Raw genomic sequence first — 27,090 nt, forward strand, 5'->3', positions numbered from 1 at the left:
AAAGTAAATATAAATAATAACTTTTTCAATTTTTCTTTTATCCATTACTATACCTTTTCAATTAGATTAAGATCTGAAAAGGAAAATAACCAATCAAAACCTTATACATTATACTCTAATTGAACTCTACAAACATATCCCGAATACACCTTAGAATTATTTTTTATAAATATATATTTAAATCCTAACTCATCAAATAATAAAAATACAACAAACTCAAGAATTTATTATATATACACTTTAAAGATAATACTTTTATTACCCTCAAGTTTCTTCAAAAAGATTAATAAAAATTTATAATTCTAACCAATTACCCCTCATATTATCATCAATACTCTTCCTAATCAATATACTAATTTAATATAATCAATATACCTCTTTTCATCAATTTGTTTAATAATTTATATTCTACCTATCTTTTTTAGTTTAAAAAAGCTTTCATCCAATTATATAACTAGCCTCTAATCCCCCCTTTTTAGTCTAACAATAATAATATCATTAATTCCCTATTATCAATATCTATATATAAAATCTAATCTCTTTTTTGCTTGCATTCTTGAGATAAAAAATCTAGGATATACTATACACCTTTTATATTTATATCAGTATAATTCTTTTTGAATTGTATATATCAAGACAATAATATTAAGTACATTTTTCATTTATATAAAGATTATCCTCTTTCCATTTTAATTTTTTATAATTATTCTTATAATTCAATAAATCTCTTTAATAATTATTTTAGACTTTTAATAAAACTTTTTTTTTCGAGTTTTCTAAATCGAATTAGATTTAAATATATTTTTTATAATAAATTATAATATACCCAAATTTAAAATAATCCAATCCCAGAATTTTTTATTAATTTAAATTTGAATAACTCTAAAGTATCAGGGAATATATCAATTTTAATAAAATTTATAATTATTATTTTTATAATTATATTCAATATTTATTTTGAATTTGAATAAAAAATAATGAAAATTAGAATAATAATTGAATTTTTAATATAAGATATAAAAAATTAAATAACTAGATTAATCTTACTAAAGTGTACGATAAGCCGGGGCCTCAACTCTTACAATATAAGGGATTTTATTACAATCAATCTGTATAAAGATTAGCAAGGGTATATGAGTAATTCTTACGGAGCTACTTCGAGCTGATATTAATCTATATATAATTATAAATTATAGAATTTTGATAATTTAAAAGAATTAATGAAAAGTCTTTATACTACATTACACCTAGTTGATTTATTACTATTATCTACTCTAATAATTAATACTCGATAAATCAATTTATATATAATTATTCTATCTTTATAGATAACATTAAATTTCTTAAAAATGAATTCGATATATTAATTATATTTATATTAAAAAATCAGAATAATTGATAGAACTTGTAAAGAAAGATCTATAATAATTCTCATAATGATTTATATGATAGGAATTATCAATATAATTATTAAATGATTCCTTATACTAGTTTGATTAGATATTATAGTATTTATATTATGGATATCTAATATATTATAATAGGTCATAAAAGTTTTAATAATTTTAATCTTGTTTCTATTATCAAGAGATTAAAAGAATTTAATGAATTAAAAAAAGATAATTTATATAAACTCATTAATTTTTATATTAATTCTATATTTAAAAAGCTCATAATTAATCAATTCAATCTTGATTTGCATTTTGATTCTCTATTAGATTAAAGCTAATTAATTAATGTGTATTTATTATTAAAAGTTGAATAATTCATTAATATATTAACAATCATTTAATTATATCAAATTACAAATAATCTAAGAAGATAGATTTTGAGGATTTGTTTTAATTTATTTATATTTTTTCTTGAGAAAATGGAAGATTACAAATAATAATATCAATAGACAAAATTATTTGATCAATAAAAATAAAACTAATGTTATCAATATTATTTATTATTAAAAAAATTGAACAATTAAAAGAATCCAAGAATTAAATTCAATTAATGTTTTACAATCAAATATATTTTTATAATAATCGAATAAATTGTTATTAATTATAAAACCTTGAAACAAAACTTTATTTAATATTTAACTATTTGATTTCTATAATTTTAATAATCCTATTAATTGTGAATAAATTATATTACAAAATCTGGTTAGTTCAAATTTTTTTATAAAGAATATTATTTTATTAATTTTTAATACAATTATTGAAATAAAATTTTAAAGTTTAATTAATATAAATATAATGCCTTTGATTTTAATATAAAATCATACATAATTCATTTTAAAACTAAAACAATTTAAATTATCAATAATTTATTTCAATACTAATATTACATAATATTTTTTCTTAACTTTATTTTTATTATTATTTAATAATAGCTTAAGATAATTAGTAATAAAAGGATTTCTATCAAATGTACTTCCAATGATCAAATTGTATTAAAAAATAAGACTATTTAATTTATCCACTTTTTGTTCTTGAAATTATGTAAATTATTTGACAATCAAGATTCTTAAAAATTTATTAATAGATTTTCAGATTTGAAAAACAATTCAAAGTATGTTTAATATTATTAATCATTATTATCAGAAACACAATAAATATAATATAATACAAAAACACAAAAAGTAATTTACAATTAATATGAAATGGGAAATATAAAGATATTGTTAATAATTAATCTTAACATCAAATTCAAATTATATCAAAATAAAAGATCAAATGATTTTTTATTTCTCAAAATAAAATACAAGATAATCGATAACAAAGAATCCTTGTTTTATTTTCTTTTATTATTAATACAGATATTCTAAAATATTTCATGTATTTTTTTTGGATGTGTAAGAAACAAGTTAGATTATATATCTTTTAAAATGTAGAATATTAGTATAATTCATTAAATGATATCAAAAATGAAATTTAAATCGACAAACTTTAAATAGAATTCTAGATTTAAAATATATTACAAAATATAATACAAAGTTTAATATTTATAGTATTCGAAATTTTATAAATAAGAAACGTTTTTCTGTACAAATAAATAGATTCAATTTTAATTTGAAAATAGATCTTTATTAAGTTTGTTAGATCTATTGGATTTATTAAATTTGCTAGATTTATTAGATTTATTAGATTTATTAGATTTATTAGATTTGTTAGATTTGTTAGATTTGTTAGATTTGTTAGATTTGTTAGATTTGTTAGATTTGTTAGATTTGTTAGATTTGTTAGATTTATTGGATTTGTTAAAATATATAATATATAACACTATATGTTCGTTTCATTCAAAATCTTTTTTCAAATATCATATTATTCTCATTACATTCGAAATCATATATAATTATCTTTAATTTATTCAAATCCTTTTAAAAGAAATTGAGCTATTAGATATCAACAAAAGTATATCTTTGTAGACTCAATGCCTTCAATAGCATATAATATAAATATCAATTATTATAAATATTTTGAATCTCTATAGAAATTATTAGAAGCTATTACTTTTCCCTTTCAGCAATCAAGAAAATGCTAATAAAATACTTATCAACTATATGTAGAGTATAATCAATTTTATCAATCTATATACACAATTGATTATTCTATCAAAATATCGTTTAATTCAACTTTTTGTAATAAATTAATTGATATCGATATCTCGAATTTTCTCATTAATGTTCAAATTAAACTCGACTTCATCTCTAAACATTCTATCAACTTATCGCTATTGATAATATTCAGAAGTATAGATCTTTAATCTGCAATATTGTAAGGGAAAGGTCTTTTTTATAATCATGATCTCTAATATTAATATTCTTTATCTCAATATCTCAATAGTTTCTCAAAATCTCAATAGTTTCTCAAAATATCTATTTTAATTAAGAGTAATTACTTTTATATTTCAATCTTCATTTCAATGTTACTATTATAGTTTTAGCATTAAGATATTCTTAAAATTTAATAACATCTACAATGTTCTATTTCCTTTCGAAAAATAAAGTATATAAAAATAATTATTAAATGAAGACGTTTCTAGAATTTTGATATTATTTTAAGTACTCTAATTTTAGAAAATATAAAGATATCTATCAAATTTAAGATTCGAATTTTATTCATCCTTAAGTATTATTACAAGGAGAATTATAGATGTTAAAGAATTTCTAAAAAATCGAAAAAGCTCAACTTCCTATATATATATACTTTAACCCAAAATATAAATATTTTATATCTGAGCTGGAACAATATAATAATATGTATAAAAACAAGCTAATGCGAATGAACATTTACTAGATAATAAGAATATTAGATTTTAAAGCTAATATAGATATAGATAAATTCGAATAAGAAATATATTTAAAGTAATATTGAAATAATATTAGACTATATCGAATTAGATCAAAATAAATAAGATGTTAATTATTTTAGTTAATAGTATTCAAACTTTACTATTAGTTATTAAAGAAATTGAAATGTTTAGACATTTACTAATTTCATATATTAGATTCAATATTTTATCTAATATTATATTCTGTTTAGAAATTTAGAAGATTTCAGCTATATATCAGATCTAACTTATATTGACTTTAATATAGTATTTATAAAAAACGGTATTAGATTCAGTATTTTCAATATAGTGAGTCTATCTAGTTAAAAAATCCATTCGAGCGTACTCTTAATATTTATAATATTAATATTTATAGTAGCTATTATTACATATTATATTACGTATTTGTTTATTATAATATAGTTTTCAGTAATATGATATTGAAACCTTTATAGAGTCTACAAAACTATTGCTTCGGCAACTAAAAATCAATTTCGTCAATTTAAGATAGATACTCGAGGTGTAAAATAGTCAAATGTTGTTGATGAAACTTGAATTTTAGTAGTCCGAGCCTTGTAATGAGATGGCTCACTCTTATTTATTATCTTCAATTTAACATGGGGTGTAGAGAATATACTTCGCTTTGCTATTAACACATAACGAGGGTTTGAATTATTCAATCAAGATAAAGGAAAGTAAATCAAACTCCTCTTTTCCTGGGGTCCAGGAGTAACTCCCGAATCCTGTCGATTTCGAAAAGATTGAATCCTAGCCTAGCTCTCAAAGCAACCACAAGAACACGTAGGTTCTACTCCTCGTTGGAGTATATATAACATATAGCACATATCATATCATACTATGACTGTTAGCCTTTCAAGTTCCACTCGTCACATCAAGTAACATATCAGACGACATCCTATTATCCTTTTCTTTCGACTCTGTATTCAGCGAACCTCTTGTTTGGTATATCCCCAATGACAAGTTAAAATATTCAACCTTAGTAGCCTTTTCATTACTTCAATCCTGCCTATTCATTTGTAAAGATGGAACGAGTTCGAGGGGAGAATATTCAGAGCGCGGAACAAAGACTTCATAATCGGTTAAATGTAGACCTGGTGTTTGGAACACTTAGTTGGAGTTATGCCGGTAGGCCCCAGATATAAAAACAAATGACGACATTAGAGGCTACAGTGTCCTGTGTGAAGATAAATCCACAAGTCAAGTTTGTCCAGTGTAGAACAGAGTATGAAGGTGCTAATCGCCCAACCCAAACAAAGTGCCTCCGTCACAAGCTAAATTCAAGTTCTCTCCACGTGCATGTCGGAAAACAGAGCGGCTCAAGGGCAAACAAACAGAGATGAACCAGGCATGAGAAGGCCATCCGCTGCTACGAAGCAGACATATATATTGTTTCAACGAGGAATCAGAGTCACCGATGAAGTTTATATCTATTGTCAGAGATGTTAAAGCGGGTGTATTGCAAATTTCAACGAGAAACTGTAGATCAGATAACACACATGTAAAGACCGTTTCAAATTGAAACAGCATCACTGTACGGTATGGGAGGATTCAGACAGTGTCGGATTCATGGCCAGTAGCACGGTGATCTACATACTATCATCTCAAGAGAACAAATGATTGAAAGCAATTGAGAACAATCAATCTACGTAGTAGCCAGAGGACATGATGAAGCTGACCTCATACTATTGAAGAACTCAGATGAACGTACTGGATACCATCATATTATTCGAGAACACCAGTTGTCATAAAGGCAAATAAGCATGATGAAAATAAAATAGCAAAGGTGAGTTATATGGAGGACATAAAATGCAGAAAGGCGGTGACACGAGGGACGTCGTAGAGGAAGAAAAGTGGTACCACCCAAGGATGGCGCGTCATTCACACTTAATGCCAAGAAACAACAATAACACCGAAAGACGCGTACAGAAACACAATCACGAGTTGGAACAGATAAATGAAGATCAAGAATTGTGTGTTGATGGTTTTGATTATCTCATGGACCAACCATGCCGGAATACCCCAATATCCTTATGATACAATAAACACCTGAAAGCAAAGACCCATTTCCGTAACACACCCATCTTCCGACACAACAAGTCGAGGAAGAAAATTCATAATAGACGTAGAAAAGAACCGTAAATATGCAACCGTTTAACCACCGAAACCGTAGAGAGTACGTCCTTGGCGCTTGAGTGCGTAGACAACGTCGAGGGATGTGACAGTCTTTCTCTTGGCGTGCTCAGTGTATGTGACAGCGTCGCGGATAACACCCTCCAAGAAGCTCTTCAGAACACCACGGGTCTCTTCGTAGATCACTAAGTGAGAATGTTAGATGTATATTCGTGTGACGAGATGTGCGAAGTGGTAACTTACTGGCTGAGATACGCTTGACACCACCACGACGTGCGAGACGTCTAATAGCTGGCTTGGTTATGCCTTGGATGTTGTCTCTCAAAATCTTGCGATGACGCTTAGCACCACCCTTTCCGAGACCCTTGCCACCCTTTCCGCCTGTGAAGAAGACGCGTTAGTAAATTGAACGCGACGAGAGGAAGGAATGAATCCAATTGAATGGAGGTGAGGTAAGGCAAGGACAGGGAAGATACTTACGTCCAGTCATGATGAATGTGGGTTATTAAAAGGAGATTGTGTTTGGGGTATTGGTATTTTGTTGTTTGGAAATTTGGAAGGGCGTTGTGGAATAGAATATGGAGATATTAAGAGTTGGTATTTGGGAAGAAGTTCTGTAGTTCTTATGAAAAGATGCACTAAGGCCCCTTCCGCATCACCACGCTAAATTAAAAACGCGCTAACACCAATCGGTTCAACATCAACAACAGGCCAGAGCAAGCTTGGTAAGCACGGATTGAAATTATGATTGGTTGGATTGAGAACGTCAGAATGCCGGATTAATTGATCAATGCAATAAGGCTGTGAAATTAGGTGGAAGTTAGAACTTTTAATGGGCAGGTGCTTGATTACGGATGAGGAAAGGGTTTTATGCTTCATGGGGTCCGGTAGGTACAGCAGTCACATGTATGTATGTATTGATAGCAACCACTAAGAGAGGTAGGTAGGCAGAGAAGAGGAGTACCGGATTATCTTCACCAAGCATTCACAGGTGGACGAGGAAATACAATTCAGTTCCATCCAGAATGGCTTTCACCCACTCGTTATCGACGTTGAGTCACTGCTGAGATCGTCACATTAGGTTGAAACTCGGAGGTGTAACACAAAGTCTTGCAAGCACGGTAGAGTGTCCATTCACCAATATGTTATAGCATCGTTGTTCTTTTCTTGAAAGATGATGAATGGTAAGCATTTACCAGCAGGATGAAACCAGTAGTATCTAGTAGTCGTAAGTTACTGCCTTTTATTGTATAGTACAGTATGTACAGCACTCCCAAATCCATATCCAAATTCAAATCCAAATGCCATGCCTTAGGTTTACCTGTTCCTCTTCCATTCCTCCATCCTTCTTTCGGATCTTTCCCCAGTATATTCACCATCCGCTTGCACTTGACTGGGTAGTTGCATAATGAGATCCTTGTTTTCAAAATCAATCCACTTTGTACCGCTTTAAAAAATGCAAGTTGAATTCTCATTGGTCGGTTTACTTTAAAAAACAAAAGTTCTTTTTTCAAGCGATTTGAACAACTCAAAGCTCCTTTCCCACAGATTACACTAGCGTGTTTTTTTCCACAAAAGCACAGCCAAATCAATCACTCACTAGCGTACTTTCGGATACAAATAATCGCCATCGCCCATTTCTATCTCTCTTCTTCTACATCATACAACCACCACTTCAATATCCACTTCATCCATTTCATCAACCCACAACAACCATAAAAGATCTCCATCAAATTATCCATTAGAAGTATCAACAATGGCTCGTACCAAGCAAACTGCCCGTAAGTTATTATCCCCATCCTCTCCATTACCCTTCAATCATTACCTCTTTGTCGCGTCGGTCGCAATATTTTACGTTTGCGACCGATCGCCATTTGCAACAACGCGACTCCTCCACTTCGCCACAACAACATCACCACTTGAGCATCGTTGCTAATACTTTACAGGTAAATCCACTGGTGGTAAGGCACCAAGAAAGCAACTTGCTTCCAAGGCTGCCCGTAAGAGCGCCCCTTCTACCGGAGGTGTCAAGAAGCCCCACAGGTAATTACTCACTTGCAGTCTATTGCTCCAACAATCACTAATTTCTTTCAGATATAAGCCAGGAACTGTCGCTCTCCGTGAGATCCGTCGTTACCAAAAGTCGACTGAGCTCTTGATCCGAAAGCTCCCTTTCCAACGTCTCGTTCGTGAAATCGCTCAAGATTTCAAGTCCGACCTCCGTTTCCAATCTTCCGCCATCGGTGCTCTCCAAGAGTCCGTTGAGGCTTATCTCGTCTCCCTCTTCGAAGACACCAACTTGTGTGCCATCCACGCCAAGCGTGTCACCATCCAATCTAAGGATATCCAACTCGCCCGTCGTCTCCGTGGTGAGCGTGGTTAAATTTGGTTTCTTTTTTGACTTCTCGATGTCTTCAGCTTGAAAGCGCTTCGGCTTTAGGTCGATTGACACTGGCGATGGATCGGGGTGGATGATAATGCTTTGGGGGTATCTTACAAGGGTTTTACGGCATGGAGTTCATTTTCATTTTATGGGGGACCTGCGTTCTTACAGGCTGTACATTATTCAGCCAGCGACGGTGCGCTGAGCTAATGACAACAGATAACAATCACGATTAGTTATCAATCTTTTAAACAAACATTCTCTTATCTATCATTGTGAATATCGTGATTTGTTCTATTGTTTGAAGCAACACCCACCTAATCCAGACACAGCTGCAATTGTGACCAAAGTGACACCGCTCTACAATAGATTGCGCGTATCCGGACCAAACTAGTGGCTCGTCTTTAAGCCCTCAAATATGTTCTTTCCCTTTTGTTGTGCATGTCCCTTCTTGCATGTACGCTACTTAACTACTAGGTATATGGTCGACGATCATCCATCTGTGGATGTATGCCCTTGGAACTTACCCCTCGAATATCGTAGACTACATAGTATTTATTATTTACCCCCCTTCTACTAGTAACTCTTACTTCCTCCACATCCGCAATTCCGTCTGCTGGTAGAATATACCCATCACAAACCACACATGCTCCAATTGTTACATATAGCTACATAGCAGCACCTTTCCCTCATGCAATGTCAATACAATGGCCTCACCGCCAATACCCACTCAGGATTTTCTTTCGCCCTCTTCTTCCTCACTACTCCCCACATGACTTATATGCCTTTTCACCTCTACTGTTAAAGCTACTATGAACTGTTCACCAAATCGTCATGAAGATTTCTGAAAGCTTGAAGCTATCTTTTATCCCCTGGTTCATCACCATTGATGCAATTTTTATTGTCTTAGATTAGCAGCGTCAAGGAATCTTATCCCTTTGTGACTGTCTAAAGCGCAATTATTTTACTGTGAAATGTCCAGCTGTATCCTTTCTCTTTGAATTGTAAGAGTTGAGGCCCCGGCTTATCGCACACTGCCCATTTTTCAATCATATTTTTTAAAATTTAATAATAAATCAATTACACAATATAATTATATAAAAATTGAATATAATATTAATAAATAATAGCTAATTTTTGTATTTTAATTGTATTTTCAAGCTTACAGGTCAATCTTTTAGTATATAGTCTGAAATCTAAGGGATTTACCCTCTCCCAAAAAGCTTACAATTTATATTTCAATTTTTTTATAAAAATAAACACAAATAATAGCTTTTTTAGTTTTTTTTTTATCCACCGCTATACCTTTTTAATTAAATTAAGATTCAAAGAAAAGGATAACCAATCAAAACCTTATATATCATACTCTAATCAAGTTTTATGAGTATACTTCAAATACACCTTAAAATCATCTTTTATGAATGTATATTTAGATTCTAGTTTATCAAATAATGGGAATATAATAGATTTAAGGATTTATTGTATATATATTTTAAAGATAATATCTTTATTATTCTCAAACCTTTTTAGAAAGATTAATAGAGATTTATAGTTTCAATCGATCACTTTTCATATTATTACTAATATTCTTTCTAATTAATATACTAATTTAATATAATTAATATATCTCTTTTCATTAACCCATCTAATAACTCATATTCTATTTATCTTTTTCAATTTGAAAATACTTTTATTTAATTATATAATTAACCTCTAATCCCCCCTTTTTAATCTAATAGTAGTAATATTATTAATCCCTTATCATCAATATTTATATACAAAATCTAATCTCTTTTTTACTTATATCCTTGAGATAAAGAGTTTAAGATATACTATATACTTTTTATACCTATATCAATACAATTCCTTTCGAATTATATATACTGAAACAGCAATACTAAGTACATTTTTCATTTATATAAAAATCATCCTTCTTCCACTCCAATTTCTTATAATTATTTTTATAATTCAATAAATCTTTTTAATAATCATTTTAGGCTTTTAATAAAATTTTCTTTTTCGAATTTTCCAAATCAAATTAGATTTAAATATACTTTTTATAATAAATTATAATATACCCAAATTTGAAATAATCCAATTCCAGGATTTTTTATTAATCCAAACTTAAATAACTTTAGAGTATCAAAAAATATATTAATTTTAATGAAATTTATAATTATTATCTTTATAATTATACTTAATATCCATTTTGAATTTGAATAAAAAATAATAAAGATTGAAATAATAATCGAATTTTTAATATAAAATATAAAAAATTAAATGACTAGGTTAATCTCATTAAAGTATATAATAAGCCGAAGCCTTAACTCTTACCTATTTATTTCACAACTGGTTTCCAAACCATTTGGAAAGCAAAGGACCTATAGCTTGCTTCAGATACTGTGTTAAATATTTTTCTTGAAGACTTGGGAGCCTGTAGTGTATCTGTTGTTCCTCCCTCATTCTCCCTCGTCCCACTACCAAGCAGCTCGTATTCGATCAGTTCTGTAAAGGGATCTCTTCAGATTTCTACACCAAAACCTCCATGATATCCGTACCACTAATGTGCATAAAACAACTTTGTGATTTATCTCTATCTTCTGGAACTTCGAAAGAAATGAATTTGATAGAAATCAATGAATTGAGATAAAGAATGCATTTAGCCATAACTATGCCACCATTTAATTGACATTTTGAACAGACCAAGCGTACCTAATCTACACACCTTCAATGCTCCTCGAGGACACCAATCGCAGGTTACTGTTCTCCTCCTCCATTAGAGGGTAGCAGTGAAAAGCACAATCTCAGGAATAACATTTGCAGAGCCTGCAGGTGCTCCTCCAAACATACGCCACATATTTACAATCTCCCAAAAATATCACTTCACCCTTGCGTTTGGACCTCACAAGCAAAGCAAGCTTTGAGGTAATCTTTACATTTATGAGGATTTAGGTATCTGAAGCTGGGAGAAGTGTGCTTTGAACAGTGAGTGAGCATGAGAAGAGGCTTCGAATTGTGAGTCATCGAGAATTGAAAGATCATACCGTTTAAAGTATGGAGCAGTCAAATGATAAACGTGAATATATGTTCCGTTCCTAGAGATTGAAGCAGTGGAGGCAAGGGAATGTTCATGAATATTTCACCAAGACGCGTCAAAGAGTCTACATTGAAGGTTCGGTTCGTTGGTGTCCCATGTAGGCAGGTACGGTCATTGTTCAAGAAGAAAGAAAGAATTTTGGTGAATCTTTCTTTTCCACAAAGTAAAAGTAAATACGCAATTTATAAAAACCAAAGCATGCCCCAGAAAGTTCAGATAGTAAAATACGCGTTGAGTTGGTATGAAATGCTGCTTCTCCAACTGACCTGAAGTAACAGCACGGATGCGGTGCCGCTTTTGAGCCAGCCCTACGCCTTACAAGAAGGCTATTTTACTTCAACCTCAAATACAGCCATTTTTAATCAGCAACATCAACAGCACCAACAGGGCTGCCTCTTCAAAATGAAGTTCAATATTGAGTATGTGTTTGTTAGACCGATAGGAAAAAGTATCATTTGAACTGATAGATGAACCAGTGATTTGCCGGTGCTCTTTCCATATCCTAGGATATATCCAGGTAGGCATCCAAGATGATCTTGATACTGAGTCCAAATTCTGATGTGTTACACAGAACAATATGCGTATGTCATTCACTTGGCTGTAGTTTACATCAGAAAGAACGTTCGATGCTAATGTATGATGTTAAATCAGCTATATGTGCGATCTGAAAAGTATTTTGCCCCTTACCTACTCACCGTAAGATCATCCGTTGCTGATACGTTTGACAGGAACGCTTGATGCCGGCGGCCATTGCGTTTTGGAGATGCCTTCGGGTACTGGAAAGACTATCTCACTGCTGTCTTTGATCGTTGCGTATCAACAATACTACCCAGAGCATCGGAAACTCATTTACTGCTCACGTGATACAACCCAATCCTGAAGATGAAGGAGACATGCTAATGAGTGCTTAGGTACTATGTCCGAAATTGAAAAAGCGTTGGCAGAATTGAAAGCTCTTATGAAATATAGGGCGGAACAACTCGGACACCAGGAAGATTTCCGTGGATTGGGATTGACTAGTCGTAAAAATTTATGTCTTCATCCTTCTGTGAAGCGAGAGAAGAGTGGTGCTGTTGTGGATGCTCGCTGTCGAAGTTTGACGGCTGGATTTGTGAAAGAGAAGAAGGAGAGGGGTGAAGATGTACCGGTGTGCATTTATCATGATGTAGGTTTTCGTTGCCATGTTGATCAGCATCGTATTGACGCGTCTATAATAGAACCTGGACCTCCTCGAACCACATAATCTTATACCAAATGGAGTATGGACGTTAGATGGGATAATGAGATATGGCGAGGAACACAAACAATGCCCATACTTTACCTCCAGGCGAATGGTGAGTGGTAATGTCTTTGCAGCTTCAGTAACTAATGGAACTAGATGTCCTTCTGCAACGTGATCATTTACTCGTACCATTACTTACTCGACCCCAAAATTGCCGAGAGAGTTTCTAAAGAGCTTTCAAAGGATTGCATAGTCGTATTTGACGAAGCACACAATATTGATAACGTGTGCATCGAATCCTTAAGTACTGATATCACGGATGACTCGCTTCGAAGGGCCACTCGTGGAGCAATGAATCTCGAAAGCAGGATTTCAGACTTAAGGGATAGCGATTCAGAAAAACTCAAGGATGAATACGCCAAGTTGGTCGAGGGGCTACGCGGTGCTGACGAAGCTCGAGCAGAAGATGCCTTCATGTCAAATCCTGGTTCGTTTGTATTCTATCTCACACCAAAAATGCGTGGTCACTCACATCTTTCTAGCTTTACCAGATGATCTCCTCAAGGAAGCCGTCCCAGGAAATATTCGGAGAGCTGAGCATTTTGTCGTTTTTCTGAAACGCTTTATCGAATACCTCAAGGTAAGTAAAGCAAGCTATAGCCACATCGAAAAGCTAGCGGCTAATCTCAAGAAGACACGAATGAAAGTCCGGCAGGTTATTTCGGAGACACCGGCATCTTTCTTAGCTCATCTAAAAGAGTACACATATATCGAGAAGAAGCCGCTTAGATTTTGCGCAGAACGTCTAACATCTCTTGTGCGGACTTTGGAACTTACTAACATTGAGGACTATCAGCCACTTCAGGAAGTTGCAACTTTTGCCACCCTCGTAGCGACATATGAAAAGGGATTTCTTCTTATACTTGAGCCTTATGAGTCTGATACCGCCGAAGTTCCTAATCCTGTTCTTCACTTCACCTGTCTTGATGCCGCGATAGCAATCAAGCCCGTCTTTGAGCGTTTCAGCTCCGTAATTATTACGTCAGGTACTATTTCTCCACTCGAAATGTATCCTAAAATGCTCAATTTTGAGTGCGTTGTTCAGGAGTCTTACCCCATGACTCTCGCTCGACGCTCTTTTTTGCCTATGATTGTCACAAGAGGATCTGACCAGGTTGCGATTTCTTCGGGATTCCAAGTTCGAAATGAGCCTGCTGTTGTCCGTAATTACGGCAATTTACTAACAGAGATGTCTAAGCTCACTCCGGATGGCATGGTCGTTTTCTTCCCATCCTACTTATACATGGAGTCGATTATTAGTATGTGGCAAGGAATGGGCATCTTGGATGAGGTTTGGAAATACAAGCTCATTCTCGTGGAAACTCCTGATGCACAAGAAACATCTCTAGCACTAGAGACCTATCGCACGGCGTGCTGTAACGGACGAGGAGCTATCCTTCTTTGTGTCGCTCGTGGAAAAGTCAGTGAGGGCATCGACTTCGACCACCAATACGGACGCACTGTGCTATGTATTGGAGTACCATTCCAGTATACCGAATCTCGAATCTTGAAAGCGCGATTAGAGTTCCTCCGTGAAACATACCGGATCAGAGAGAATGACTTCCTATCCTTCGATGCCATGAGACATGCAGCCCAATGTTTGGGACGTGTACTTAGAGGGAAAGATGATTACGGAATCATGGTGTTGGCCGATCGTCGATTCTTGAAGAAACGAACTCAATTGCCAAAATGGATCAACCAGGCGATTCTCGATAGTGAAGTCAATCTGAGTACGGATATGGCGGTAGGAAGTGCGAAGAAATTTTTACGGAATATGGCACAGCCATTCAAGGCCAAGGATCAGGAGGGAATCAGCACGTGGAGCTTGCAGGATCTGGAGAAATTCAAGGAGAAGCAGTATGAAGAGACGCTTCAAGCATTGAGAGGTGGTGGAAAGGGCGACCCAATGGATGGCATCAAGAATGGCAACGAGCAAACAGTTAAAGAAGATGAGTATGGCATGGATGATGATGAAATGGAGGCGTCGTTGATGCAGTTAGATGCGTAGGTAAACTTTGATGGACAGTTATCTATTGACGACAGGAAAGAATATGCATCACAATTGTACGATATCAATGGCAGCTTTGTGGCCTAAGAAAGGAAAATAAATTGGTTCATTTGGTATCTAATTCTGGGGTAGGGCTCTAATAATGAAAAGGTATAACTACAGCCATTACTTCTAATTCATGCTCTTCGCCACAGTCCAAAAGCTGTCCATTTTTGACCTTGTCAAGGCATCTCGAGCTGCACTATCTGTCTCGCACACCTTACTTTGCCACTTCCTGAATGCTCTAGACTTCTGCTCTCCTTCCCAGACCAATTGGCAATTGTTCAGCGTCATATCCTTCAACTCTCCTTTCTCATCTTCTGCCTTCAACCAATCTTGCAATGCATCTGCTTTTGTACCCTCCTTGATTCGTGTGGGTGAGTTTTCAGTCCAGTCTATTCGTTGCATCATTAGCTTTTTATATTGCCTGATACTATGCTCGCCACCCTCGACAACTACCAAATTGAATCTTGGATGTAGAATACAGATGCCTGTGAGAGCATGCTGTTCTGCGTTTTTGGCGATTTTGAATCTGTGACTACCATTTGCAAGGCTCCCAATCTTAAATACTAAAGCATGAATGCCCTTTGCGGCATCCTTCTCCTGATTTGCAGCCAGTTTCTCGTGTCTTTGTTCTTTTGTCAACTTTCGATCTTGGTTCGTCTCGACATGTTTCTGGTGTCGATCTGCAATTTCTCGGTTGACACGAGCTTCGACTGCGGTTGGATCCTTGACAGCTTCTTCTCCTAATACACGCATAAGATTTCCCTTCTTGACCTTTGGAGGCGGCGCGGGCTCCAATCCAAGTCTAATCTTTGCTTGCTGTTCCTTCAATTCAGCCATTCGACGCTGTCTCCGTAGTTTGGCTTGTTCTTTCGCGGTCAGGAACATAGGTTTAGGCGCAGGCGCATTCTTTTCCTGTGGCGGTTCAAGTAAAACGGGATGCTGAACATATTCTGTAATAATTGAGTCTGGGGTGCCGATTTTGAGAGTCTTTGGATTCGAAATATCGTCATAATTCTTGCCATCTACCAGGCCTTCATCCCACCATTCGATCTCTGGCGGTGCTTCAACAAGGAATTTCTTCTCGGTATCGATATCCTCGTCAATACCAATCTTTCGCGAAGACTCGGCGATACGCTTTTTCATAGCCTCTAGGGCAGCCTGTCTTCGAAGCGCATTCGCTTGTGCTATATACTTCCCCTTCTGGTTGAAAACTAGTTGTCTCGAGTGTCGATTCTTTGGCGTTGCTGTTTGCCCACCTAGGCTCATATCAAAGTATGGATTGTTGCGAATCTCTTCCGTCGAAGGCCCCGAAATATCGAGTTGTTTCCTAGGCTTCGCCGTCGCCTTTTCTTGTTGAGGGCGAGCATTTCCGATGCTGGTTGCGAACTTGGGCGCAGTTGATTTTGAGGGCTTGTATTGTCCAAGGTCTTGCAGTGCTGGGTGGAGATCGACATTCAAACCTCCTTTCGCAAGCATAGGATGTAAACCGACATTCAACCCACCCTTTGCCTTGCTACCACCGACTGCAGCTGCGACTCTAGCTTTTAGAGATGCGAGCTTCTCGGCAGCAGACTCTGGCTTGCCAACACGGCTGGAGGAATCATGTCGAGGTGCCAAAATTGGAGAGGCTTTCCCTCGATCCATGTTGTCGAAAATATATGTTTGTCAATTGTGTATTAGAAAAGAGATATGTGGCACACATACACCAAGTTGGTGATCCTGAAGTATCGTAATCGTTGAGTGCTCACACGCGAATCATGAGGAAGCTCTGCCTGGCCGTACCAAAAACCTAGAACTTTAACTAACACGTGATCAACAGATGGGGTTATCGTGCTGCCTTATCAGCACCGGGGGCCGGCGAAAAAAAAGTTTCCCCGACGAAAGGAACTTTTTTTTGTATCTACATTGAAGCTTCAACTTGCGAACTCTACGGAATCGCAAATTTCCAATCTAATCCCACAACCTATGGCAGTATTCCTGCTTTAGCGTTAACTGCCAATCACAATGAATATCTCACAGCCAGTTCCGTCAGCCATTGAGAGCGTTGACTTTGCATTTCTTTCCACGGCTGAGATTAAATCTCTCTCTGTAAAGAGGATAGAGAATCCTGTTACTTTTGACAGTCTTCTTCACCCAGTTCCAGGAGGTCTTTACGATCCAGCTTTAGGCGCATGGGGTGACAATAAGTAAGCAATATATCCATCCAATTGCATAGAATACTAACATTAGAAAGCTGCACAACATGTAATCTCAGTTCCTTTTCCTGCCCGGGTCATGCAGGCCATATCGACCTACCTGCACCTGTTTACCACCCAACTTTTATGGACCAAGTTTTGCGACTATTGCGATCAAAATGCAAGTATTGTCATCAGTTTAGAATGTCGCGCAAGGAAGTCAATCGATACGTTTGCAAGTTGCGCCTGATTCAACAGGGTCTGCTGAGCGCCGCCGAGGAGATTGAAAACATCGAAGTTGCTCAGCCAAAGGAAGGAGAAGAGCCTGCTAGTGATTCGGACGACGAGTCTCCTGTCGACAGTGTCATTCGAAGACGACTTGCATTTGTCAAAAAGGAGCTCAAGGCCGCTAAGGCCTCTGGATGGGAATGGAGAAGGGAAAAGCATGAAGGTGTGGCTGAAGCACGCCGAGTTGTAGTTAAGAGCTTTATGAAAGCAATAACTGCAGGAAGGTTATGTGGAAACTGTCAAGGTATATCTCCAACTTACCGCAAGGACCGATATGTAAAGATTTTTGAGAAGTCTTTGAGTGTCAAGGATAAGGCCAAGATGGCTCAAGGCAGCTATCGAGCTGTGAATGCCGTTCAATTGGTTCATGGTGAGAAGAAAGATCGGGATGGCGACGAAGGTATTGCAGATATCGACTTGGAATCCAACGAGGATGAGGATGAAGGCGAAGGCGAGAGCCTTGATGTGGATGGGGATGTAGTCATGGATGGCTCTGCGACTCCAAGCTCTAAACCTCGAGTCGCACCACTACCACAGCGATATGTCGATGCTATGGAAGTGAAAGCATCATTGACATTGCTGTTCGAAAAAGAGCAAGAGATTCTGTCCCTTGTTTACAATTCCCGATCATCCGCCAAGAAGCCATCCGCGGTTAAAGCAGATATGTTCTTTCTACAAACACTTCTCGTCCCTCCAAATAGATACCGCCCCGAAGCGAAGACAGGCGATGGCGAAATTGCCGAAGCACAACAAAATTCACTGTACAAGCAGATCTTGAAGAGTGCTGATACTGTGAACCAAATTTACCTCGATATCCAGAATCCCGATAGGCCGTCGCAAAGCCAAACATTGAGAAAGAGAGATTTCTTTGACCTCCAAGAAGCTTGCTGTTCAATGCAGGACGCTGTCAACTCCTTGATTGACAGAGATCGAAATCCTATCCAAGGTGCAGCTGGAAAGAAGAACGAAGATGGAATCAAGCAAAAATTGGAGAAAAAGGAAGGTCTTTTCAGAAAGAATATGATGGGCAAACGTGTCAACTTTGCTGCTCGTTCCGTCATCTCTCCAGATCCAAATATCGAAACAAACGAAATCGGTGTTCCTCCTGTTTTCGCCAAGAAACTCACATACCCAGAACCTGTCACAAGTCATAACTTCAAGGAAATGCAGCAAGCAGTAATTAATGGTGTTGACAAATGGCCTGGTGCTGCTGCAATTGAAAACGAGAACGGGCAAGTCATCAATCTACGCTCAAAGACACAGGACGAAAGAATGGCACTAGCGAATCAGTTGCTTGCATCGTCCAGTAACGGAGCTAGCGGTGCTCGCAACAAGAAAGTTTATCGACATCTTACCAACGGAGATGTTGTGCTCATGAATCGTCAACCAACTTTGCACAAGCCCTCAATTATGGGTCACAGAGCCAGAGTACTTCCAGGAGAGAAGACAATTCGCATGCACTACGCCAACTGTAATACCTACAACGCTGATTTCGACGGAGACGAAATGAACATGCATTTCCCACAAACCGAAGTTGCTCGCGCAGAAGCGCTACAGATTGCTGACACTGATCACCAATATCTGAGTGCAACCGCTGGTAAACCTCTAAGAGGTTTGATTCAAGATCATATTTCCGTTTCCGTTTGGATGTGTAACAAAGATACATACTTTGATCGAGCTACCTATCAACAACTTATCTACAATTGTATTCGCCCAGAAAGTGGGCACATTGTAGGCGAACGCATAGAGACTGTGCCACCTGCAATCATTAAACCTGTCGCACGCTGGACTGGAAAGCAAGTCATCACAACAATATTAAAAAATATCACACCTCTCAACTGCGCCCCAATATCTCTTACAGGAAAAACACAAACTCCAGCTGATCGATGGGGTGCGGACTCAGAGGAAGGTGTTGTACTTTTTAAGGGCGGTGAGTTCATTACTGGAATTCTGGACAAAGCCCAGATCGGTCCTGCTGGAGGTGGTCTCATCCACTCTGTTCATGAGGTTTATGGTCCTGCCACAGCTGGAAAGCTTCTCAGTATTCTTGGTCGTTTACTGACGAAGTATCTCCATATGAGGGCTTTCACTTGCGGAATGGATGATCTCAGGCTCACCCCCGAAGGCGAGAAAACCCGTATTGAGACTTTGTCAGATGCTAGTAAGATTGGTCTTGAGGTGGCTGCCAAGTACGTTTCTCTCGAAGACCAAAACCCTACAGAAACAGATCAAGAGCTGCTCAACAGATTGGAGGATGTCATGAGAGACGATTCCAAACAAGCAGGTCTAGATGCTTTGATGAACGCTCGCGCCGGAAAGCTTTCTACCTCTATTACTAATGCATGCCTTCCCCAAGGCTTGGTCAAGCAATTCCCACACAACCAGATGCAGAATATGACAGTTTCTGGAGCCAAGGGTAGTGCTGTCAACGCCAATCTTATCTCTTGTAATTTGGGACAACAAGTCTTGGAAGGACGTAGAGTACCGTTGATGGTGAGCGGAAAATCTCTTCCTTGCTTCAAGCCATTCGACACCCACATTAGAGCGGGAGGTTATATCGTCAATCGTTTCTTGACTGGAATTCGGCCACAAGAATACTACTTCCACGCAATGGCTGGTAGAGAAGGTTTGATTGATACAGCAGTCAAAACTTCGAGATCCGGATATCTACAAAGATGTTTGATCAAGGGTATGGAGGGTCTTAAGGTCGAGTATGACACGTCCGTGCGAGATTCCGACGGATCCATGATTCAATTTATCTACGGTGAAGATGGACTCGATGTGACCAAGCAGAAGCATTTGACCGATTTCAAGTTCTTGTTGCAGAATCTCATGTCGGAGCTTGCTCAGTTGAACTATGGCGACCCTCGCTATGATACTATTTTTGAAGAGAAGGAAACAATCATTAAACGCATGAAGAAAGCCTTGAAGCATGCGAAAGCAAATGATCTCAATGGTCCAGATCCGGTTCTCTCCGAATACAACCCTGGAAAATATGGATACGCAACATCTGAGAAATATTTTGAGACTTTGACGAACTACATGAAGACCAACCCAGATGGTATGGTTAAGGACAAGGATCATCCAGACGGTGTCGGACCAAGGAAAGCTTTGGAACCCGTTCTCGTTGCCAAATACTTGAAGTCTGTCGTTGAACCTGGTGAGGCTGTCGGTATTGTTGCCGGCCAATCTGTAGGTGAACCGTCCACACAGATGACACTCAACACTTTCCATTTGGCTGGTCACTCTTCTAAGAACGTCACACTCGGTATTCCACGTCTTCGTGAAATTGTCATGACGGCAAGTAATCATATTTCAACGCCATCCATGACTTTAACACTCAACGAAGAGCTTACGCCTGATGAATGTGAAAAATTCGCCAAGTCCATAAGTATTCTTTCATTGGCTGAGGTATTGGATTGGGCTACAGTCAAGGAGCGAATTGGTCGTGGAGTAGCTTTCCAGCAAGCTAAGATCTATGATATTCACATCAAGCTCTTCCCTTCAAAGGAGTACTGTGAAACCTACGCCATTGACGTCGATGATGTTCTTTTCACACTTCAACGAAGGTTTACATCAAAACTTCAACATCTTACACGCAAGGCTCTAGGACGAAAGAAGGTTGAAAAGGCTGGTAAAGCAAATACCGCTGCGGTACCGGAAATCGGAAAATCTGTCGGTACTATAGAAGAGGCTAGACCAGATGCAGAGAGAGAAATGGGCGAAGATGACGAAGATGACGATGGTGATGATGATGCAACCAATGACAAGCAGAAAGCAAACCGCTCTGAAGCTGTCAGTTATGCTGCAAACGACGATGAAGATGATGCGGTTCAAGCACAAAATGCCGAGCCCGAAGATGTTGAAGACATGGAAGACGAGGGCATTGGGGGTAGTCCACGTGCACCACAAAGTGATGAAGAAGACGAAGGCGATGACGAGAATGGAGAACGTAAAAAGCGCAAGACAACCGCTGCGTCTGAGGAGCTCGAAGCCCAAGTCAAGAAGCGATGCGAAGACATCACTCGTTTCCGCTTCGACCAGGATAATGCAGAGTGGTGCGATGTTAGCCTCGAATATGATGCCGACGTTCCTAAGGTTCTCATGCTTTCTATTGTTGAAGAAGCTCTTCGATCTTGCCTCATCCAGCATATTCCAGGCATTGGATCATGTACCTATGATGGGGATAACGAAGTCAAGGATTCTAAGACAGGAAAGATGATTAAGATACCAGTGGTTCATACCGAGGGTGTTAACCTTAAGGCAATGCAAAATTATGCCGCATTTATCAACCCCAACAAGATCTCGACCAATGACATCGCCGCAATGCTTGAGAATTATGGTGTGGAGGCTTGTCGATCAACGATCGTTCAGGAGTTGCACAGCGTTTTCGATGGTCACGCTATCGCCGTAGATATGCGCCATTTGAATCTGATTGCAGACTACATGACCAGAGGTGGTGGCTTCAGTCCGTTTAACCGAAATGGAATGAAGGGCAGTGTCAGTCCTTTCATGAAGATGAGTTTCGAAACAACCGTTGGTTTCTTGGCGGATGCAGTCGCAGAGTGTGATTGGGATGACCTGGCCAACCCAAGTAGTAGGATTGTGATAGGAAGGATGAGCAAGGTCGGCACTGGAGCTTTTGACGTTCTTACTAAAGTGCCGACGGGAAAGAATGAGGATGAGGACATGGAGGATTGAGTACTAATCTAGGGAGTTGGAGGTTGCTAGGGTTTTTTATTTGGCGTTCTATCGAAGGCATAATGTGAAAAGTGTATTGGTATATTATGATGAAATGGAATAGAATTTACTTAACCAAAGCTGATCATGCCTTTCTCGTGAAGTCAAATTCTAGCATTTTGAACTGTTTTGTAATTCACCTGATTATATTGTACAACAAACTCTGGGGCCTGTATGTGGTATTATGTGATAAAATTATATAAATTGAGCCTGGTAGCCAAATACTTTATGAGGCGGTAGGAGAAAACCAATGTGAGAAAAAGAAAGGTAGTTGTGGAAGACAAGAAGATAAAATGCTTAAACATCTATGTATCATGGGCTCTTTCAAGCTAATAAGGCTCCCACAGCAGCTGTCATTACTAGCATCCACCAGGCCTCTCTAAGGCAAGTAGCCCCGCCATTAAATTGCGCAGTGACCGCACTTCCAATGCTTGTGTAAAAAGAGCCTTCTTGGCTTTGGTGGTTCGATCCAGGTCAACTCTTGATCTACCAGCAATGTTTTTGAAGAACTAACAACATACACAGACTTTTGAAGAAAACTTTTGGTAAACTCAGTTCATGGGAAGAAACTGATACTAATGATCCTCCCCAAACGGCAAATTTGAATACAGAGCTAATGAGTGGTAAGGGCAAATTGAAATGAAAGTCATGGGGGAGAATGTTGACTAGAGACCAGATGTCCCTTTCAAAATCCCACTGAGCTTTGTGTTCCCCAGAAAGGAGAAGTGCTTTCATTTCTGTCAATCCACCTAGGACATCGAACCCTGGGAAAGGCCATCCCTGAGGCGGATTCTTTAAGTAGGACAATGTACTTTGAAATTGTAAATCAGATTCGATGAACTCAATGAATGAGATGGACCTATTGAAATTCAATGGAACTGATTTAAGGCATTCTAGAGCGGTTGATGCTGCAAAAATGGGTTCATCTACGCAAAGTTAGTCTGAATTATTTGCGTTCATGGTCAACTAAATGTGATCTTATCTGGAGATTGGCGGATCATTGCTGAAACGCTTGCACATGCTTCAGATGACGCATCTGTGAAGCCAGTTGGAGCAAATTTCGTTGATATAGTTGGGCTAGAGGATTGCTTGTGTGTTTCTTGAGCAGTCTGACTAGAAGAAGCAGCGGCAGTTGTGGATACTGCATCTCAAACTGCCAATATACACGCAGCCGTGAACAATGAAACGCATTCTGCAGAAAAAAACTCTTGGAAAAAGACTGTAAGAAGAGATAAAAACTCCACAGTGAACAACAGCAGTAAAGCTAAGAAACTCCAAGAAAAACACAGGTATGAAAGTAACGAGAGATAAATCAAGGATCGAAACGGAGATATGATAACGTTACGCTTGGAAGATGACTTTGATATAGATATTGAAATGCATGATTCTGGACCCGATCTCTTCATCCTGCAGCGCTGTGGGCTTTGTCCCATGCAGGTAAGATCCTTCACTGCAGCAATCTTATCGTCGAGAAATCCTCAACGCGTTTAAGTTCACTATCAAACACAGGGCTGATACTACCCGATCATTGTAAATAGGTTAACAAACTCTGAAAAATGATAAGGATGGTGATTTGGGGGTAGCATCGAAGAGCCAGAGGCTGTGATAGACGTCGATATGTGAGTTCTAACGTGTAGTTAAAATTCCGAGCTGCAAATATTACGTGGGAATAAGATTTCAGGCGCAAATAAGCATGGGTGTGGATGAGAAAATTGACCCATCAATTGACCTACCAAGAGGCTCTGTTCGGTTAATACCTCCTAGACTCAACCCTTGACATGATTATCTGAAACAGGGACTTCAGATGGACAAATTTATGCTTACTGGTGTGTAGAGAGTGATCGTAAGATAGGATAGTACTTATATATTCTAGCAATAGTTCGATGCTATTACTCCCCGGAGTTGGTTTTTAGCGTTCTGCTTCAAATGTAGCCGCGATAACACTCAAATAAGACGCAAATTGATCTGAATTCTCCATCTAATTGCATCGACCTTCTTGATCTTCCCAAAGTCAGAAAGATCGCGAGGATGCTAGATTGATATTATGTGGTGTTACATGTCGAAAATTGAAGTACTTTATGTCATGAAGCTTTAATTTGCCTGAGAACTACCCAAGCGAGTGTATTCGTTTATTCGTTACATCACGTTGAAAGCACATGGCTATATCCTTTCAATGCACTTTTCAGATACGGATGGATTATTGTTGTAGATGACAGGATCGTTCATTGGACGAATCTCAGCTATTAGTGGATGATTGTACAAGTCGAAGATTGGGTAACTCCAAAGCATAATCCTTAATTACCAGATCTCCAATGATTTTTTATATTGCTGCATCTATTGATCAAGAGTAGCGACAGTAGGATCCCAAGCACATACATAATAGTCCCCGGTTTCCAGCCCATTCATCTCCTCTGCCGTGAGCTCGAAATCATAAATGTCGGCATTTTCCTTAATTCTGCTGGGGGTAACAGTTTTTGGTAAGGGTACAAAGCCCTTTTGTAAACTCCATCTTAGCAGGATTTGGGCTGAGGTTTTGTTGTACTTCTTAGCGAGTGGTTGAAGCAGTTTAGAGTCATGCCTCTCGCCACGAACAAGAGGGGAGTATGCTTCTAGAATAATGCCTCGTTTCTCACACCATGAAACAATATCAGCTCGAGCAAGCCACTAATTCAAAGTCAGTCCTATTGTACTTCGGAAGAAATACGATCGATATTTACAACGAGGCAATGAGGGGCAGTTGGGAACGAAGACAAATTAAGGAAGCACAAGAGAGGTATCTCAAGAAGAACCATTCCAAATCTTAATCCTTGATTGGATGATTGCGTAACGAACTTGATAAATAGAGGGGATTGAGATGAGCAGGCTATAACCCAACTTACTGGATGGAGTTCCCATTGACCAACATCAATAACGCCACCTCTACCCTTCCCTCTTTCCTCCTCGAGTTCTTTTATATAAACTTCCATTTCATCCAGATGATGAACACCATAATTGCTGACGCCAAGACTGCGAATTTTTCCTTCTTCCTGAGCCTCAACTAGAGCTTTCCAAGCACCTTTACGAGCATCTCGCCCGCCATAAGGAGCATGGATGAGCATAAGATCAATGTAGTCAAGCCCAGTTTCCATAAGGGTTTTGGTAACTTGTGCTTTAGTGTTCTCATAGCTCAAGGCACGAGGTGGAATTTTACTAGTAAAGAAGATATCTTCACGTGGAATGCTGGATTTATGAACGGCAACGGCGCAAGGGCCTTCATTTCGATATGCCGCAGCTGAATCGACCTGTGCCAAGTTAGAGGAGTACCAGAAGCCCCTTATCTTGGAATTGATCTTACATGTCGATAACCTGCATCAAAGGCTTTGGTCACTAGATCTTCACATTGAGATGCTGGACTAGATTTCGTATTAGTTTGGCCCATATTCCTCGATGGTGGTATCTCCGTACGTTTGGTAAACTCCATACCCCAGGATAGGAATATCATATCCCGAGTTCATACGAAGCTTTGAATTGATATCGAATTTCGTCATATTGTTGCTAAAGTATAAGTCAGTTTGGAAGTCCAAATCAATGATGAGTTGTATGGAAAGATGCGGTAGAAACTAGAGTGGCAGTGACCGAGGAGAAAGATCCAGAGTTTAAGAGGAACACAATTTAATGGTACCTAAGTATATCAAAACATCCTGGATTTGAGAACACATTCGATGCAAGGTAACAGAGAGAGGATGTATTAAGTGAGATACTCATCACGAAGTACGTACTTTTTGGAAGAAGCTGTAAACGATCTTGAATGAGTAGCTTGAATCGATGGCTTGAATTGATTTCTTATGAGATTGAGACGTGATGCTAAAGAAGATCTCATGTTATAAAGAATCTAACTGGAAAACGCAGCGAAGAAGAGAAACAGGCCTACCTAAATACCCAATTTAGATATCTGATGTATTTCCGCGGTAACCTTGCCCCTCGATTTCAAATATCTTTGTTTTTGCTTAACCTTAAGTCCGAGTCCGACGATGAAGAATGTCAGACACGTGACAGATTTATAATTGCAGAGTAGGGCATGATTGAACAGGCACCAACATTTTCAAAGCACGACACGGAGTATTCTGTATGCGGTGGTACTTATATGAAGAAATAAATGTATTCGATATATGACGCTCCGCTTGGCCACTGCCGTGGAGGCTTCTTCGCTTCGCTCTAGACGGTAGGTATACTATTAAGATATATATAAGAGAGAGAGAAGAAGCTTGATTACACGTGGTGATGACTTCTTCAACCTTGTATCTTTTGACATACCAGTACCAGATGCTTGAGTCTTAAAGTTCCTCCAGTTGTAACATCACCCAAACACAATGATAGTCGAGATCCTTTCTAAGAGCTGCCATGTACATACAGCAGCACGTGAGCAGACAGATGAGATCAAGGTGTTTATGCTTATGTAAGCTCTGATAAGATAATTCTTTGTCCATCGAGCCATCCTCGCCATCCCATCCTCGCCCTCGAGCCATGTGTTGATCTTAGCATTGAATTTCACACCCATTCATATGGATTGTATTGTTTACGTCATGTTGAAATCAAAAAGATCCTCCAGTCACATCAAAA

At 37.9% G+C, this 27,090-nt stretch overlaps 7 protein-coding genes across 7 annotated transcripts; 3 read left to right on the forward strand and 4 right to left on the reverse strand.

The window, feature by feature from the left end:
- Positions 1–6,265: 6,265 nt before the first annotated feature.
- Positions 6,266–7,080, reverse strand: EAE98_010833 (uncharacterized protein). Its single transcript, XM_038958455.1, has 3 exons — positions 6,955–7,080; positions 6,718–6,855; positions 6,266–6,659 (listed from the first exon to the last, which is right to left on the reverse strand). Exons 1-3 carry the CDS (start codon positions 6,962–6,964, stop codon positions 6,496–6,498), a joined length of 312 nt encoding a protein of 103 aa, XP_038805115.1. The 5' UTR covers positions 6,965–7,080; the 3' UTR covers positions 6,266–6,495.
- Positions 7,081–8,017: 937 nt separating this feature from the next.
- EAE98_010834 (uncharacterized protein) lies at positions 8,018–9,539 on the forward strand. The gene is made up of 3 exons (XM_038958456.1): positions 8,018–8,255; positions 8,421–8,517; positions 8,569–9,539. Exons 1-3 carry the CDS (start codon positions 8,231–8,233, stop codon positions 8,855–8,857), a joined length of 411 nt encoding a protein of 136 aa, XP_038805116.1. The 5' UTR covers positions 8,018–8,230; the 3' UTR covers positions 8,858–9,539.
- A 2,817-nt stretch (positions 9,540–12,356) lies between these two features.
- On the forward strand, positions 12,357–17,031 carry EAE98_010835 (uncharacterized protein; the record flags this gene model as incomplete). The annotated part of the gene is made up of 10 exons (XM_038958457.1): positions 12,357–12,373; positions 12,431–12,471; positions 12,526–12,535; positions 12,606–12,625; positions 12,683–12,814; positions 12,866–13,119; positions 13,172–13,288; positions 13,333–13,663; positions 13,719–13,816; positions 13,871–17,031. The coding sequence occupies 10 exons, from the start codon at positions 12,357–12,359 to the stop codon at positions 15,242–15,244; spliced, it is 2,394 nt and encodes a 797-aa protein (XP_038805117.1). The 3' UTR covers positions 15,245–17,031.
- On the reverse strand, positions 15,416–16,933 carry EAE98_010836 (uncharacterized protein; the record flags this gene model as incomplete). The annotated part of the gene is made up of 1 exon (XM_038958458.1): positions 15,416–16,933. One exon carries the CDS (start codon positions 16,931–16,933, stop codon positions 15,416–15,418), a length of 1,518 nt encoding a protein of 505 aa, XP_038805118.1.
- A 262-nt stretch (positions 17,032–17,293) lies between the features above and the next one.
- EAE98_010837 (uncharacterized protein) lies at positions 17,294–22,452 on the forward strand (the record flags this gene model as incomplete). The annotated part of the gene is made up of 2 exons (XM_038958459.1): positions 17,294–17,475; positions 17,523–22,452. The coding sequence occupies 2 exons, from the start codon at positions 17,294–17,296 to the stop codon at positions 22,450–22,452; spliced, it is 5,112 nt and encodes a 1,703-aa protein (XP_038805119.1).
- A 398-nt stretch (positions 22,453–22,850) lies between these two features.
- On the reverse strand, positions 22,851–23,682 carry EAE98_010838 (uncharacterized protein; the record flags this gene model as incomplete). Its single annotated transcript, XM_038958460.1, is given in 4 exon segments — positions 22,851–22,977; positions 23,006–23,399; positions 23,459–23,632; positions 23,646–23,682. 4 exon segments carry the CDS (start codon positions 23,680–23,682, stop codon positions 22,851–22,853), a joined length of 732 nt encoding a protein of 243 aa, XP_038805120.1.
- A 1,143-nt stretch (positions 23,683–24,825) lies between these two features.
- Positions 24,826–26,350, reverse strand: EAE98_010839 (uncharacterized protein; the record flags this gene model as incomplete). Its single annotated transcript, XM_038958461.1, has 5 exons — positions 24,826–25,155; positions 25,371–25,772; positions 25,826–25,883; positions 25,936–26,025; positions 26,250–26,350. The coding sequence occupies 5 exons, from the start codon at positions 26,348–26,350 to the stop codon at positions 24,826–24,828; spliced, it is 981 nt and encodes a 326-aa protein (XP_038805121.1).
- Between the last annotated feature and the right edge of the window lie 740 nt (positions 26,351–27,090).

This window comes from Botrytis deweyae (assembly GCF_014898535.1).
Source record: "Botrytis deweyae strain B1 chromosome Unknown BDEW_041, whole genome shotgun sequence".
Taxonomy (NCBI): Eukaryota; Fungi; Ascomycota; class Leotiomycetes; order Helotiales; family Sclerotiniaceae; genus Botrytis; species Botrytis deweyae.